Here is a 17,172-nt window from a genome sequence, read left to right on the forward strand (position 1 = left end):
AGTTTGCCCAGCAAATGTATTCATCTGTATAATTTAACAGCCTCACGACAAACTTCCATTTGTTTTGACCTTACCTTCCACCAAACTAGTAAATGCAATCTTGGGTTAGTGTGGCAATGCCAAGATCCACCATTATCTGTGGTTATTTTCTGATGCTTTGTCCCACTGGGATAAGAGTTTAGTAATTTCCTTACTGTTGTACAGTAACTTAAAAGACTACTTCACTTTCTGAAGAGTAAATTTTATATGCTTCTCAAAGATTTAAAAACTGCATTCTGTATCCTGTTTTCACTTGAACTGTGGAGTTGTTTGTGGTGTTTACTCTTCAGAGTGTAAAGCAGTAAAACCAGGGCATTTACTAGTTCCGGGGGAGCCAGAGACCGGGCCTGTCGTTCCCCACTCATCACACATCCCTGCTGACCTGGGTGCTGGGTGCTGGGTGCTCCTCCATTACCTGTTTTCAGCTGAAGTCTGAGGGCCTGATATGGTTGGGTGGCGAGAGCCAGCTACCTTACCCAGCCTTTGTACAATCTTTGCTGTTGAGATACAGTCCCTGGGCTGCCTCCTAAGTATTCCTCCTTGTGTGGTTGCTGTAAGACTTCTTACCTTTTGTAAGCGTATCATTCTGTACCCTGTGAAAACCCTTGGAGTTTTAGGGTAGGAGATGTCAAAACACGTAGCCCACTGTTGCTGATTCTCCAGGGTCACGTGGACGCCAGTGTCCAGTTCATTTCCAGATTCTTTCTGAGAGACACCAAACTGATAAGTATTCCTTTCATAAATCCCAAGTTGCTGATTCCCAAATTCTTTCCATTTTAACTAAATGTGGGCCCTAGAGAAGAGGAGTGTTGGCCCTGTGTTGGATGGATTGATTTCAGGGTGGCCACTAGGAGGTCCAAGGCCTGCTGGGAGCTGCTCCCATGGCTTCTCTGCTTTGGTAGGAGAAGGCTGATGGCTAGAGGCCAGTCTATTTTGTTTTATTTCATTATTTTTAATTTTTATTCTTTGGAGACAGGGATGTAGCTCAGGGTGGCTTGAAAACCTCTTGTGTGTTGGGATTATAGGTGTGTAGAGCCAGTTCAGACACCAGATTTTCTTCCAAGTCAGGGCTGCCTCAGCCTTGGCACTTGACATTTTGGGCCAAATTGTTTTCTGTAGTGACTGACCACAGCATTAGAGAATGAATAGCATCTCTGGCTTTGGCCTATTAGATCCTAATTCTTCTTTCCCACTTGAAAAAAAAAGGTCTGTAGACATTGCCAAATGCCCAAGGGAGCGGGTTATCCCTAGTTCAGGGCCACTGTGCTGGATTATCTCCAAAATGGGATCCTTTGGAGTCACATACTTGTGGGTTTCCAGTTTGCTTGTGTTCTTGTTTGTGTATCACTCCCTCCCCTTCCCCTGTCTCCTCCCCTTCCCCTGTCTGCTCCCTTCCCCTGTCCCCTCTCCTCCCTCCCCTCCCCTGTCCCCTCTCCTCCCTAACCTCCCCTGTCCCCTCTCCTCCCCTTCCCTTGTCCCCTCCCCTGTCCCCTCTCTTCCCCTTCCCTTGTCCCCTCCCTTGTCCCCTTTCCTCTCCTGGTTCCTCCTCTCCCCTGTCCCCTCCCCTCCCTCCCCTTCTCTCATGCCCTCCTTTCCTGAGCCTTTGCTTCCTGCCTATAAAATATACCATGAACCCGCTCCGTCCAGGTTGACTGTGAGGCTTGTCTACCTGGGCCAGAGCTTCCCTGCAAATAGGGTTCTTGAGTGGGAGCCATTATTCTCTAGGGCATGCCATGCATTTACAGAACTTGTCTTTCTCTTCAAATTAATCAATCTTATTTTCATACCACATTGGGTTTTGATATTTAATCCTTTTATCCAAAGTGTGTATTCAGTGTATTTATTATAATTAGCCAAACTAATAAGCAGGAAATATCCCAAAGTTTTTCTTATACTGTGAGCAATGATGTTACCACCTGGAGTCGTACTGTTAAAGTTGACTTACAGAATCCTGAGAGTAAGTTAACTGCGGCACATCTACTGAAGGGACATTAATAACGGGCCAGGAGCTGAGGTCCACAGTGAGATGACTCATCTCTCTGTCCTCACCTATCTCCACCCCCTTGATTCCTCCTTTCCTTCTTTCAAGACACACCTAGAACTCCTGGAATTCTCCTGCCTCAGCCTCCCACGTGCTGAGGTTATGGATAGGCACTACCATACTTGGCTCAGAAGAAGATTTTAAGTAGGCAGAGCAGATACCAAGTAGTGAATTCTGGAGCGGTCAATCAGGAATAGTAACCCTCCTGTCTCTTGGGGTAGCCCTGTGGCCATGGTGTTTCCTTCGGGTGGGTTTTCCTTTAAGTTGGCATATAATCTTCATTCCAGTCCATGGTATCAGGTCGTTATTAACTACTGAAAATATTTTTGCTTTATTACTTCACAAACAAACAAACCAAAAAACCCTTAGAGGTTGATAGAGTGATTGGTGAAGAAAGGAAAATACCAGCTGCATGTTTTTCTTTTTTTGAGAGAGAGAGAGAGATAGGTGAGGGAGATATTGTTTCTTTTTTCTTTTCTTTCTTTCTTTCTTTTTTTTTTTTTTTTTTGCATTCCTGATTTAAAATTCTAATAGCCCCGATCTTGTTATCTTTGATAAAATCCTTGAATCAATTTGTGCTTTAAAACATTAAAAGACCTCTTACACTGTTTGGCTTTTATAAACAGTTATTTTTTACATCTGTGAGTCACACTAATTTTAAGAACAGCCCTATTACTCATACTTGTTTATGGCCTTAAAATTTAATTTAATTTTCCCTATAAAAAGATAATATGTCTACAAAGTGACTTTACAACTGTGTAAGCTATAAATTGTGGTGTTCTCTGCCCTGCTTTTTTGATGCTATTTAGGTGAAAGTATCACTTCTGTTTTGTAGAAAAACTTACGGAACTTTATATACTTAGAATATTTGAGATTCTTATTTTACAGAAAGTGAATTAAAGCTAGTAAGTTTATGCTTTTTTATCAAGCTATATCTAATGTTGTAAAAGAAATAAAATAGTCCTTAATTATCCCATCTATCAGTTTAATTAGAAATGTGTTAACATTCTATAACAAAAAATTACGATTTTTTTATGCCTAACTGATCAAAAATGTATGACCTTATAAATATAATAATCATATAAAACACGCATCCGGCATGTTCCTCTGACTGGTACTAGAACCTAACCAAATGATTAATTCATAAGTACTTTCTGTTACACTCTGTATCACCCACCATTTGCTGTTTTCTCTTTTCTTGTGTTTGTTGTTGTAGGTATCAGCAGACAGGTGTTAGGTGGCTGTGGGAATTGCACTGCCAGCAGGCAGGAGGAATTCTGGGAGACGAAATGGGATTGGGCAAGACCATCCAGATAATTGCCTTCTTGGCAGGTCTGAGCTACAGCAAGATCAGGACTCGAGGTTCAAATTACAGGCAAGTGCTCCTCTGCAGACTGTCAGTCTGTGGCGCTCAATTAATATTTCATCAGATGTATTGCTGTGGAGGAGGGTCTTGTGAATTATTGATGACATTTCAATTACAATATTCCTTTAATTCTTTTAGTGGGGGACATCAAAGGAAAAATTTTACGAGACAATGGAGCTGTAGGGCAGGAGAAATTAAACATGTAACACTTGTAATGAATTCCAGGCGTTGATGCTTCATTTTGCAGATGGGCCCCACTAGATATTTTGGGTCAATACGATGTCTAAGGTTAGCTCTTGCAAATGGATTGTTTACAAACTCAATTATGTTAATATCAATAGTTTACACAATATGGAATTTTAAATTAGACATAATACCTTTAGTCCCATTTATTAAATTTTACATTAAAATATTTGTTCTGGCAGAAGACCAGGTGAGCATTACAGTCAGTACGAGTCTGCTCATGGGCAAAGTTGGAGCTTTGAAGAAGCCGTTCTCTATGGTTCCTTTAGAGTCTGTGTGCATGATAGCTTTTAGAGGCATGCTCACTCTTTTGGAGTGAAGTTTCTTAATCCTCTCCCAAGGTCAACACCTACGTGACTTCCTGAAAGCATAGGAAGTAATTTTAGTCTTTTTCTGCTCATTTTGTAATGCACAGTTAAAGCATTAGTATTTTAAAAGGATAAATGTTTAATCTGTTTGGAGGTAGCAATGAAATGTTTGTTCTTGCAATAAAGAGTTGTGAGCATGGCCTTGTTTAAATTGTAAATTAGCTTCATGGAAATCTATATTGGTAAAAATGTTGCTAGATAAGTTACGTAGGATGTTCCATCTTGGACACACGTGAACCAAGAGCTCCCTACCTTTCAGTAGGTTTATCTAATGCATAGCAGTGATGGAGTTACCAAGTGGTTCTGTGTCCTATGACTTGAGGCACCCATTGTATACAGTTTGGAGATGTCTTTGAAACAGTGTTGATGTGTTCAAAGTCAACTGCAGAACATTACTGCCCACATTCTAAGGAACTGGCACAAAAATGTGCAGTAGGGAACAGATGTGGACCGTAAGCTCCTGACTGAAGGCTGTTACTGAGTCTTGCAAGCATCCTGCTTTGCCTGCATTTGTCACTCTTTCTTCAGAGTCTTTTACTCTTTGCTCAGTATCAGGTCAACACTTGTGAGGAGTGTTTCAAGTTTTTAGAGTTTTTAAGAAAAGATTTATTTTTAGTGGGGTGTGTGTGTGTGTGTGTGTGTGTGTGTGTGTGCCTATGTGTTGTGTTGGGGTATGTGCATATGACCACAGGTGCCTATGAAGTCCAGAAGAGTGTGTTGCCTTCACTGGAGCTAAGAGTCATAGGTTGTTGAGTCATGTGAGTGGGTGCTGGGAACGGAACTCAGGTCCTCTGTAAAAACAGTGTGTGCTTTTAACCATTGAGCCATCTCTCACCCCTAGATATTTTTGAAAGCTGTAGGAGGAGGAAATATGTTCAAAAGAATTTTAGAAACCAAGCATTGTGTTGTTACAGGGAAGCTGTATTGAAGCAGGAATTCTCCTGTAGCTATCAGAATACTTCTTCAGATGTAGGATAGATTTTGCCTGGAAACACGAGAATATTCTAGCCTAAGAAAAAAGTCAGCTGAAAATGGGCACCTGAGGTTTTCCTATCTGTGACTGTCATTTAGCATTTAAAAATGACCTTTTCTGTCCCCAGTGGGCGTGGTCTCCACAGCTCTTGAGGTTTCTGGTAACTAGAATGCCCTGACTGTCCCAGATGTTTCTAGGGCTTTCTCTCCTTAAATGATTTCTGCAGTTTTCTTACTTCCCCCTTCTTTCTCCTCTTCCTGTCCTGTTGTCATGAACCTTGTGTGGAGTCTTAACATTCCGGGCGTAGGAGACTCGGCTCATCCCTGCAGTGCAGTTTTGATCTAGAAATTAAAACATGTCCTCTTGAGTGGTGGCAGTCCTGTGAGGAGTGAAGTTAGGGCTTGTAATGAGCATCAGCTGCAATCAATTAGCTATCAATGCTCATATTCTCTTTCCATAATGAAATAGTGTGGCGTATTGGACTGGCGCCCGGATCGTCTTTATTAAAATAGTATTGGTGGAACTGGCTTCTGAGAATGTGGCAATGTATCGGCCAAACTACAGGGCTGACTGAGGAGGGTTGTGCTGAGGGGCTCCATAAAGAGTGATGTAACATGTCTTTCTGTACTAGGTGAACTTAGGTCTTAAAGAACAATCTCTCTTAGAGCAACAGGACCATCTGTGTAAGTTGGTATTGCGTTGTTAGCTGTTTACTTTTTCTGTTTTTTAAATAATTCTTGCAAGCTAGCAATGTTGGAGTCCTCATTGGAGGTGGTGACCTAGTTTTAAGGTCTGTGAACATTGTGAAACCGCAAGTCTCTGTGACATCAAGAAACTTGTGGTAAAAGCAGTTCGTTGTATCAGTTTATGTTTTGATGGAGGTTGAAGAACTGCTTTTGGAAGAGGAAGAAAAGAAGCATATTACATGGATGAGTAAGTGAAAATGGCAGCTGCGTTCCCAGTTCCCAGTGGATGCACTGACCTTTTACTTGACCGTTCTTACAGGGATGGGCCCTCTGATTTTATAATGGAGAAGATGTAAATGATTTACCTCTCACATTTCAGTTAATACTTGACTTGATTGTCATTTAATTAATTTCTAATGAAGAGTTAGTGTTCTAAAAAAGCTAACAAACCTTGGAAGGTAAATGTTACAGTTTGTAATTCCCAGTAAGTTCTAGGCTATAACTAGTAGGCTTCCCACTCATAAGTTGAGTATTTGACCATGGAGCTATTGATTTGTCCTAAATTCATTAAGTAATCAATGATAATCAAAGATGAAAGGAGCTATAGTGTGTTTGGTAATTGATGCTAATCACTCTAGTACATTTAGCCATTTTGTATCATCTCACTGGTATTGAGGCTGGGAAAGTGGTGCGCTTGCCTGCTGATGGGTTTGAGTGCCCCTTCTCTGGTCCCGGAATAGTCTGCCCAGCTTGGAAACCTCCCTGCTATTCTAACAGAGGGAGAGTGATAGAAATTAAAGGACACGGTAATGCCAGGGAGCAGTTCAGCTGGGATTAAATAGTCATTCTAAGTGAGCAAGTATGTCATGGACATAGCAGTTTATAGAAGGTCTAGTATAAAGGAGAGAAAAAGGTGTACAGCCTGAAAAGGCACATATGTATATACATTCAAACTCATTTGAAAGTGAGCTTGTTTTAGACTCTTTAGACTGCTGTTGATTGGCTGTTTCTTAATCCATACCGAGTGCATATTGATGACAACTCCTTTTTATTCTCACTGGAGGATATAAAGAAGCTGGCACATTTAATCCTTTTAAGAAGGAATGCTGCCATAGAAGGGGCCAGAGGCCAGGGGCCAGGGCAGAGTCCTGCTCTCCCAAGGGTGAGTAGAGACACCCACCTGGGCCCTGCCTTTGGTGACAGCATAGCTTGTGGGAAGGGTTGAGTTTGTTATGACCCCTGGATTCTCTGATCCAACCTTGAGGGCCAGGGGACGATGAGCACATACAACAGGAGGTGAAGGGTTCACAAGTGGACAGAAGCATTCCATTGTGTTGGAGTACAGGAGTAAAGCTTGTAGTTGGTCAGTTCTTTCTTTTCCACCAGACCAATTTTCTTTCAGTTATATAGATGATTTTTGAAATTTCACGTTTTGTGTGGTTCACATTGAAATTTTAAACATTTTAAGTTTAGGAATCATTTCCTAAGCTACAAGAAGAAAACAAAAATAATGCATGTCTTTCCAACTTAAAAATAATGCCTTTCACATTTCCTTCCAGTCTTTAAATACATTTTGTTGTGTTTGTCCATTATATGCTGTGGGCTGGGCCCTGAGGTCATACCACAGAGACTGTCCAGACTTCTAAAGAGCTGCAGGCTTAGCATGGGTGCGGCAAGGAAGGCTCGTCTGCCTGTCTGGAGAGGAAGGGCAGCTCTAGCGAGGATGAGGTGGTGAGAGAAGGGAGAAGAGGGAAGGGTCTAGAAGACAGAGTGTGTGCTACATAGGGCCTGAGGACAGTGCAAGCTGACAGAGTTCAGGGTCAGGTGCTAACGGTGTCAGTAGTAAGGCAGGTGAGGCAGGAGCCAGATCTGCATGGCCTCATGGCCAGGCCAAGGTGTAGATGCTGTTCCAAGAGCAGTGTGCAGCCATGGAGGCCTTGAGGGAGGACCTGGGCCATCCAGATTTTACTTCCAGAAAGTGCCAGAAGATGCGACAACATAGATGAGATGATAGTTGCTGCAGCTGGAGCGGTGACACTGTACAGGGAAGGTGATGGTGACTTGTAGACTGAGGAGGTAAAAGGATGTGAATTTATACAGGTGTCTTACGGTGGGAAGCAAGAGGATTGATCAGAGAACAAACGGACTTCTGGTTTGGTGTCCTGAAGATGACAGTTCTGTCCTTTGGATTGGAAAGCCACGAGGGAGGGGGTGGCATGTGGGGACGCCACTATTGATTTTTGACTTGTGTTTCATCTTAAGCACTAAATAGCATCCATACCCACACAGGAGAGAGCAAGAAAAATGGGTCCCCTAACCTGGGGTGTGGGTTCTTCCTGAATCAGGCAGTTCTCCTGCAGGAGCTTCAGGGCATGCTGTGCTGTTGGGCTGTGGATGGATGGGATCCCCACTTCATGGCAACCAGTGCTTAGGACCCCATAAAATAAATCTCTCTGGGAGCCAGAGTTCCGTCTGCTCCCAGTGAGGCTGAAGGTAGCAAGGCAGGAGAGAGGAAGACCATGTGGACCAGTGCCTCTTCCTGCCTCCTACTGCCCGGGTGTTAGGAAACTGCAGTGATCTGTAAGGCTTTGTTATTTAAGTTTATTATAAGCATTTTCGCAGGCTATTAAATAATTCTCAAAAACTGAAAATTTTAATGGTTTTAATTTTAATGATTATCTGATATTCTGTCTCAATAAACCCTTTTAATATTAGTATTTACTAAATGACACTGTTGTAAACATTTCACAGATGTTAGCTGTCTTAACATCTAACAGGAGGGAGAAAATGTTTTGCTGTGTATTCTGTTTGTCCCTTTACTATAAATGTTGAGTTCCAAGTGTGTCATTTACTGCTGTTAATTCCTGCATCCACTAAGTAATGAACAGATTCATACAGACTCTAGTTACCGTGAACCTCGGCAGCTTTTCTTGTTAAAGAAAGCATCAGTACATTTTTATAGATTATTTTCTTTTTTGAACCACTCAGGGGTTTTAGTTTGGGCTGTTAGTCACTTTCTCCACTGTCTTTCATGGTTGTGTTTTCTTGGACTTTTGGGTGCAGGTTCGAGGGACTGGGCCCCACTATAATTGTTTGCCCAACGACAGTGATGCATCAGTGGGTGAAAGAATTCCACACGTGGTGGCCTCCATTCCGAGTGGCAATTCTGCACGAAACAGGCTCCTATGCCCACAAAAAGGTAATGTTACAGTGCTTGACTGTTTGGCTTTTTTTTTTTTTTTGAACCATGCATTTCTCAAATGTATTCGCATACGTTTGTTTCATCTTAGTTTATTTAATTATTGACTCGAAGTTCCATATCATCAAATAGATATGAACAACGGCTTTCTTGTTTATTAGTGTAAGTAGTGGTGTGATGTTTTGATCCAACAAAACATAGCCGGGCACAGACAGGGACCACAGGCTGATTGTGTGCACAGGATCACCAATCAGGTGATCTACATGACAGTTGACTGGAGGGACTTTTGTCAAACAGTCTGAGAAAAGTAACATACAGCTTGAGCATCCCTAATCAGAAATCTGAAGTGCTCCAAAATCTGAAACTCTGAGCAATAACACTACAACTGGAAGAGTCCATACATGACTCAGGTGACACCATGAAAATATAGGTACACCAAAATCTTTGTATTAAAAACTGCCAGCAGGTAACCTGTAGAAGATCTGTATGAGATGTAATGAGTTTTGTGTTTAGGCTGGGCTCCGTCTCCAAGGTACCTTAGCACATATATGCAGACATTCCAAAATCTGACATACCCTTAGTACCAATGCATTCTGAGTAAGAAATATTTACCCTTGATTGATAAAATGCATCTGTAATTATGATTTTTAAATATGTTTCTGATGCAGGAAAGAAAGCCTGCTACTTTGAGACTTTCCTAGATACAGATAGTTTAATTTTCTTACATGGTCCTCCTGGATCACAATTTAGTGGACATTGAAGGGATTTCTTTTTACCATTTATTAAAGAACAAAACTCATGGACAAATATCAAAGATAAAAACCTGAGGCGAATCACAAGCGACTGTGAAAACACCTGCCACCACTTGCCTCCGGCTCCGAGAGCAAGCCACACTTTCTTGCCCTGCCTGTTCTCCTCTGGGCTCAGCTCAGCTCCTGAAGGAGCTCCTCTGCAGCCACAGAACTCCTGGCCCTCTGTAATTTTTCTCTGTGTTCTTCTTTTTTCCGGCAAATCCATGCACTCAGGATTTTGGCTAAGCAGAGTTTTTGATAGAAGTGGATCAGAAATATCTATGATGGAGTCTCTCAGATAAGCTGAGTTGGAATCTCGCTTACTACAGCCAACTGTCTTTGCCCAGGATTTTAGAAGATAAGTAGAAAACAAATTGAGTTGAGAGAACTAGGAACATAGAGCAAGTGCTGTGATTTAAAAGAAATGATTTTTAGCAGTATGAAAACAGAAATGGTTTGAGTTGTTTTTCTAGTCAAACTCTCAGCTGCTAACTGGTTTCATCCATGTGAAACATTTCTCATTCTGCTTTAATTTTCCTGTTGCTTGACATCTCTTAATGTCATATGTTGCAAACTTGTATAAAGAGTAGTCTTCATGTACACCACATATATTGACTAACTAGTGGAAACATAATTGACAGTGAGCCTGTTGGAGAAACTTGGGTCCCTTACCTGTCTGGTGGCAGAACCTTAGGGATAATGTTCACCTTGGCCCACAGTAGTGGCAGCTTCTTTGCTGGTTTCATTTGTGGTGGTGTGTGTTTTTTGAGATAGAGTCTTGTTTGTAGCCTTGGCTGGCTTGAACCTGTGACCTTCCTGCTTTCCCTCCGTCATGCTGAGGTTTCCCCTGCTAAGGGAATTTTACCCACATTCATGGGCGTGCACGTGGCTGTTACTCTTTTTTTTTTTTTTTTTCATTGTTTTTCATTACAGTTTATGGTTCTCTTTTTTTTCTAACAGAAAACAATTGTAGATGAGTTGGTAAATATATATTTGTGGAACAACTATAAATGTTGTATTCCAGGTGTTTCATATTGTTAGGTCTCAGGAAAAAAGAGGCTATGATGTTTTTAATTAACCTTGAAAAGCTAACTCTTTTCTTGGGGAAAGAACATCCATGAAAGATAATGAAAGAAGGCAGTTTGTGGTACTTATCCCCACAACGCACAGTGGGTGGTGGCGTCATTAGCGCTGTGCTGAAAAGCTTATTTAACGATTAAGGAGCTTCCTTTCAGTTTGCTGGAAGATGTGTAATGAGAGATTGCCTGTATTCCGGAATAACTGTCACTGTCTCCCACCTTCTCCTGACAGGTAGGACTAGTGATTTTGTGGACATTTTAGATAATCCAGAGTTTTGTCTCATTTTGATCAACTCATGCCACCAGAGTCCTAGGAATGGAAAAACAAAAACCAAACACCCATCTCCTAAAGCTTTAGGAGGATAAGGTTTGTTTACCACAGCAGGGTTTGAGCTGCACACCTGCTGTCATGGAATTGAAATTGATTGTTTACTTGGCTTCTCTGAGCCTGGTGATGATTTTATGAAGGTGTATTGGGTTGATGTACATGCATGAAGAATATTGTGTGTTCCCTGATAACAGTTACTCAGTTAGTTATTTTCTTGATAGTAGCACAGCATATCTCAGGCTTTGATCTTAGTGGTTGCGAAAGATGGCCCTGCAGACCATTCAGTATACATTCTAGATAGGAAAGTTCAGACCTTTCTTATCAAAAATGTTCACGGCCAGTGTCTGGATCTTTTTTCTCATGCCCTACATGGAAAGAATGAATTAGAATGTTACCATTCTTTTTGGAAAATACAAGGTTAGGGATGGTTCAAAAGCAAATTGCAGCTGTATTTGACCATCGGGTGAAACTCTGACAGGCATTCTTTAAAAAGACCTGCAATCTGGACCACGAGCCAGACCCTGGATTTAAAAAGTGGGAAGGGAGGCTGCTGAGATAGTTCAGAGGGTAGAGTGTGTCCATACAGGGTTAGCGATCGGGGTCCATCCCTGGACCTCACAAGGTGGCAGGAGAAAACCGACTCCAGAGAGGTGTCCCCTTACATGCATGCTGTGGCAACATGTTCAACTGTATAGACAGACAGACAGACAGACAGTCTCTCTCTCTCTCTCTCTCTCTCTCTCTCTCTCTCTCTCTCTCTCTCTCTCTCTCTCATATGAGACCATTAACTGTGCAAAGAGAGAGGGAAAAATCAAAGGGACACATGAGAATGGAAAGAGTGGCCATGTGCCCCTTCAAGCATCCTGAACATTTCAGACCCCTTCCAAGTACACGATTATAAAGCAAAGCGTGGTGTTTCCTGTGAACTTGAGAGTTGCTATAGCACCTGATAGGAAAACCCGTAGACGCTCGGTTGGTTCTGTGAGCTATACTGTAAAATTACGTTGCCGGAGCCCTTTTTCTTCATTGTCAGCACAAATCCTTGTTTATTAAAGATTTAGCTTGAAGGAAATTTTAATTAATTACAGGTGCAGTAAATCCTGCCTGGGAAGCTGCCGCACCGTGTTTACTGTGAATGGCCTTCATGTGCCTGTGCTGCACTGTTCTCCCCGCTGCCTGACAGTGTGATTTATGGCTGTTGTTTCTACCAGTCCACTGTTTGCCCTCTAGGAGGGATTGGTCTCCTGAGCCTCCATAATAACGGCAGCACTTCCTCAGACATCTTTTAATGACAACAGCACTACATTCAGTAAGTCAGGCTAATTGCAGATGTACCCTATTAATTGCAAAAACTAGGAGAGGTTACATATTTTACAAGCTTTTAATTTGAAACCGCCCGAGATGATTTGTCTTAAGTGTTTGGATTGAGACGTCCATAATATTCAACAATTCACCATTATTGAAACTCCAGTCCAGGCGGTTGTAGAATTCTGAGATTGAATCAGGTGAACATCAGTAGTCATAAATGGATTGTTACCCAGTGGAGACTGTGTTTTCATTGTGGACATTTTGTACACCTTGTTCTTTCTGTAAAGCATCTTCCAAATTCTTTAGAATCATTATACATCTTTGTGAACACAGTATAAATAGGAAGTCTGCGGTTCTGTAGGTAACATGTAGAGTGCCCCACATAAGTTCGTAAGCAATCACAAGAAGCTACACATTGCTCCAGTGGCATACATTTAGCAGGCTCAGTGTCTCGTTAGCTTAACTATGATAAAGCTTCTAGCTGCATCAAGTGATTCCAAGAACTCGTTTTGGGATCGGGCAGTTTTGGGGTGACTGTGGTGAGCCTGTGAACCTGCCTTTGCAGGGTTTAGTCAAACACAGTCAACGAGTGTTTCATAAATGTGAGTGGTGGTTTAGCTTCCACTCCTATTTCAAGCCCCGGGCAACTGTAATTGTTTTCTTTGCTGTCTCTCAGGACGGCAGGCATGTCTTATGGCTGACACCTGGACAGCAGTCAGTCCTGGAGTATCCACTGCTCTCACTCCATGCTCTTCCTGCTCTCCTAGAGGGATGCAGGGGTAGACCTGGGGTGTTGCCTGCCTGGAGTCTCGGTAGGGAATGTGGATGTGGAGGAACTGAGGGAATTAGCTCTCAGGTCTCAGAGTTACGGGGTTCAGGGTGAGGCTGGGAAGTCGCATCTGCTCCTTCCATGGTTCTTTTTCTGTTCTGAGCACCAGCAGCTGAAGGAGTGGTACTCTTGTCAAGGAGGTGCGATCAGGGTGAGTCTTAGTTCTCTGCCCGTGTTTTCAAGGCTCTCCACCACAGTAATTGACTTATTCATCAGAATATCAAACTAGGGAACTGGTTCAATAAAGTGGTGTAGTATTGTGCATTAGACATTGAACTTTTCAATGTGGCAAAACAGTAGTCACGATAATAATACGGGTCACACTCTTGAGCCTTTACTGTGTCTTTGGCTTATAGTCTAAAAAGCAATTTTATTATCTCCTTGAATGCCTTGTGTGTTATGGCACATGAGCAGATAATTTCCCACTTCAGTGCTTTTTGTACTTTTTTACACTTTACCAGACACACACACACACACACACACACACACACACACACACACACGTATTGTCTACATACCTTGTTTGAAACCAGGTCTCACTGTGTAGCTGAGGATGGTCTTGAACTTCTGACTCTCCAGCCTCCATCCCCTGTGCTGAGATTACTGGTGTGCACCAACCAAGCTCAGTTTATTCAGTTCTGGAACTTGAACCTAGAGCTTTGTGTATGTTAGGCAAGCACCCATACACAAGCTGTGTGGTGGTGAGGACAACTTGTGGGAGTTCTCTCTTTCTACCTTGTGGATTTGGGGAATTGAACTCAGGTTGTCAGTCTTAGCAGCAAGCACCTTTACCCACCGAGCCATCCTCTTCCCTTTGAGCGAGGGGTTTGCTCTACAGTGCAGGCTGGACTTCAGCTTGTGAGCGTCATGCCTCAGTCTCCTAAGAGTTGAGATTACAGATGCGTGCCCTCATGCCTGGCCTAGGAAATTTTAAACTCCCAGTTCCTTAAGATGACATTAATAAAATTAGCTCTTTTGGAAGATTTTTGAATTATAAACAAGGTGTGAGTGTTATTAGACTTTCTTTATCTGTAAAGTAATAGCTGTAGATTTGGGTTTTTCTGCAGTTCTGTCAGTTTGGAGAGCTGGGCTCTGCTGCTTATAGCACCAGTTGGACCAGTTTGAAGAACCTGTGGCCCTTAGGACACCCTGTGTGAGGTAATTTGCAATGGGAAGAACGTGACTCCCTTTTCCAGTCCTTCTGCTCCCCCAGTTAGTCTGATTTTTCTTGTGTCCATTCTCTTTTGAATAATTCATTTTTGTGACTCATTTTGAGGTTTTCTGATATGCTATTAGTGGTGTTGCATTCTTTCCACAAGTGACATTTTTCAAGCTACAACTGAATCCGTTCTTTGGTTTGTCTTTTCAGAGTTACTTGTTTGTTCTGTCCATTGTTATTTTGGCTTTCTTTGAGACAGGATCTGGTTCTGTGACCCTGGCTGGCCTGGGACTTCCCATGTAAACCCTCTGCGTTCTGAGTGTTGGGCTGTAGGTGTGTGCTGTCACGCCCAGCTTGCTCTGTCTACCCCGGTCCTTTCTCTAAGAGTCACTGGCCCTTCCTCTTTGGCTGTCGTTTTCCCTCCCTTGCCCATTGAGTTGCCAGTGCATCCGAGGTGGTGTTTTCCGGAGCGCACACGTGAAGGATGGGTGCTCTGTATGTCCAAGCTGCAGCGGATGAGACCGCATGAGAAGGAGCCTGACCGCATGCTCAGCTCTCGGGTCCTCAGTGTGAAACTTCCGTTTGCTTGGCTCAGTGCTTGTCTGTGAGAAGGTTCCAGACCAGGGGTTCCAGGAGCTGTCCTGGTTGCTCTGGGGGCTCTGTCCATGTTTGTTACAGTGTTCTATGTAGGGAAAGGCTTGTAGTCTTCTTTTTTAATGTGTCCTACCCTTTTAAGAGATAAAATAAATGGTATGAGTTATTTTATTGCAACTTCTGTCCTCTTTTATTTGCATTTCTTTGGTGTGTCTTTACTAAGTCCCAGGTCGGTGTCCCGTGTCATCTGGTTTAGGTGTCCTTTAAGCTCCCGGCTGTTTTTGTCATCCTTCCTCATGTGTGCGCATGCATGAGAGGCACGTGGAGGTCAGAGATAACTCGTCAGACTCAGCTCTCCTTCCACCGTGCCTGGGTGGGGATCACACTCAAGTCACCAGGCTTGTTGGCAAGCATATTTACTCACTGAGTTGCCTCACTAGCCCAAGACCTTGTCTTTAAAGAAAAGGTGGACACAGCTCCAGAGAAGCTAGCTAACAAGGAGGACCCAAAGAGGGACACATGGGTTGCCCTGGAAAGGGAAAATAGATGAGATCTCCATGAGTAAACTGGGGATGAGGGGTGGGCAATGGAGGGTAGGGGATGGGGGATGAGAGCATAACAGAACAGGATGGTCGAGCTGGAACAGGGACAGGGTGCGAGAGCAATGAAAGAGATACCATGATAGAGGGAGACATCGAGGGAACAGGGAGAAACTGGGTGCTAGGGAAGTTCCCAGGAATCCACAAAGATGACCCCAGCTTAGACTACTAGCAATAATGGAGAGGGTGCCTGAACTGGCCTATCCTAGTAATCAGATTGGTGAATACCCTAACTGTCATCAGAGAGCCTTTATCCAGTAACTGATGGAAGCAGATGCAGAGATCCACAGCCAAACACCAGACTAAGCTCTGGAGTCCAGTCAAGGAGAGGGAAGAGGGATTCTATGAGCAAGGGGCATCAAGATCATGATGGGGAAACCTACAGAGACAGCCAAACCAAGCTAGTGGGAATTCATGAAACCTAGACCAACAGCTGTGGAACCTTCACAGGACTGGCCCTGGCCCTCTGTATAAGCAAGACAGTTATGTAGCTTGATCTGCTTAAGGAGCCCCCTGGCAGTAGAATCAGGATCCATCCCTAGTGCATGAGCTGGCTTTTTGGAGCCCTGCATAGCCTTGAGGCAGGGGGAGGGGCTTGGACCTGCTTCTACTGAAATGTACCAGGCTCTGCTGACTCCCTGTTGGAGACCTTGCCTTGAAGGAGGGAATGGGGGGTGGGGTGGGGGAGGCTGGAGGAGTGGGAGGAGGGAAGAGGGGGACTTGTGATTGGTATGTAAAAAGAATAAAAAATTTCTTAATTAAAAAAAAAAAGAAAAGGTGGACAGTGCCTGAAGAACAACACTGGAAGTTGTCTTCTGGCCTCCACGTTGTGTGAACACACACACACACACACACACACACACACACACACACAAGACACAAGACAGTATCTGGAAAGGGTGGAGGTTTGGGTTTGGGTCCACTTTTATGTTCACTCCCCTGATTTCCCTCCAGGTTTCATAAATTAAACAGGAATTACAGTAATACTTAAAATATACCCCTTTTCATTATTTAAAAGTATTCTGTATTATACTTCATGTATTAATGGGATTTTTAAGGAAATGATATGCATGTAGTACAGAATTTTCACCCTTAAGTTTTCTTTTGTGATATGGTGAGCAGCAGTGCAGCCAGATCTGCGGGACCAGATCCACGCCAGAGTTTCCATGTGTAGGGGAGAGTTCATGGTGGTCACTCTGTCCTTACTCCAGAAGCGGTGTGAGCATGCTTTCTGTAGGGAGCCCCACCCTGGCCCCTCTGCTGCAGCAGGTTTCTGTGAGGTACCCCACCTGCACTTAGCAGTGTGCCTAGCTTCCGAGTGGCCTGGTTCAAGCCCAGATCAAGGAGGTTTTGACCTTTCCCTGCTTGAATGGATTTCTTTTTGGTTTTTTCAAGACAGGGCTTTTCTGCGTAGTTTTGGTGCCTGTCCTGGATCTCACTCTGTAGACCAGGCTGGCCTCAAACTCACAGAGATTCGCCTGGTTCTCCCTTCTGAGTGCTAGGATTAAAGGCATGTGCCATCACTGCCTGGCAACCTTTCCCTGCTAAGAGTTATGTATTTCTCTGTTTT

At 43.2% G+C, this 17,172-nt stretch overlaps 1 protein-coding gene across 1 annotated transcript in view; it reads left to right on the plus strand.

The window, feature by feature from the left end:
* Window positions 1-17,172, plus strand: part of Ercc6 (ERCC excision repair 6, chromatin remodeling factor) — a 77,247-nt gene that overhangs the window by 36,618 nt on the left and 23,457 nt on the right. Inside the window, exons 7-8 of the mRNA XM_059274118.1 lie at window positions 3,297-3,455; window positions 8,780-8,915. Coding sequence (XP_059130101.1) covers window positions 3,297-3,455; window positions 8,780-8,915 — 295 coding nt within the window. The remainder of the gene's footprint in view (window positions 1-3,296; window positions 3,456-8,779; window positions 8,916-17,172) is intronic.

Source organism: Peromyscus eremicus, chromosome 9, assembly GCF_949786415.1.
Source record: "Peromyscus eremicus chromosome 9, PerEre_H2_v1, whole genome shotgun sequence".
Lineage (NCBI taxonomy): Eukaryota > Metazoa > Chordata > Mammalia > Rodentia > Cricetidae > Peromyscus > Peromyscus eremicus.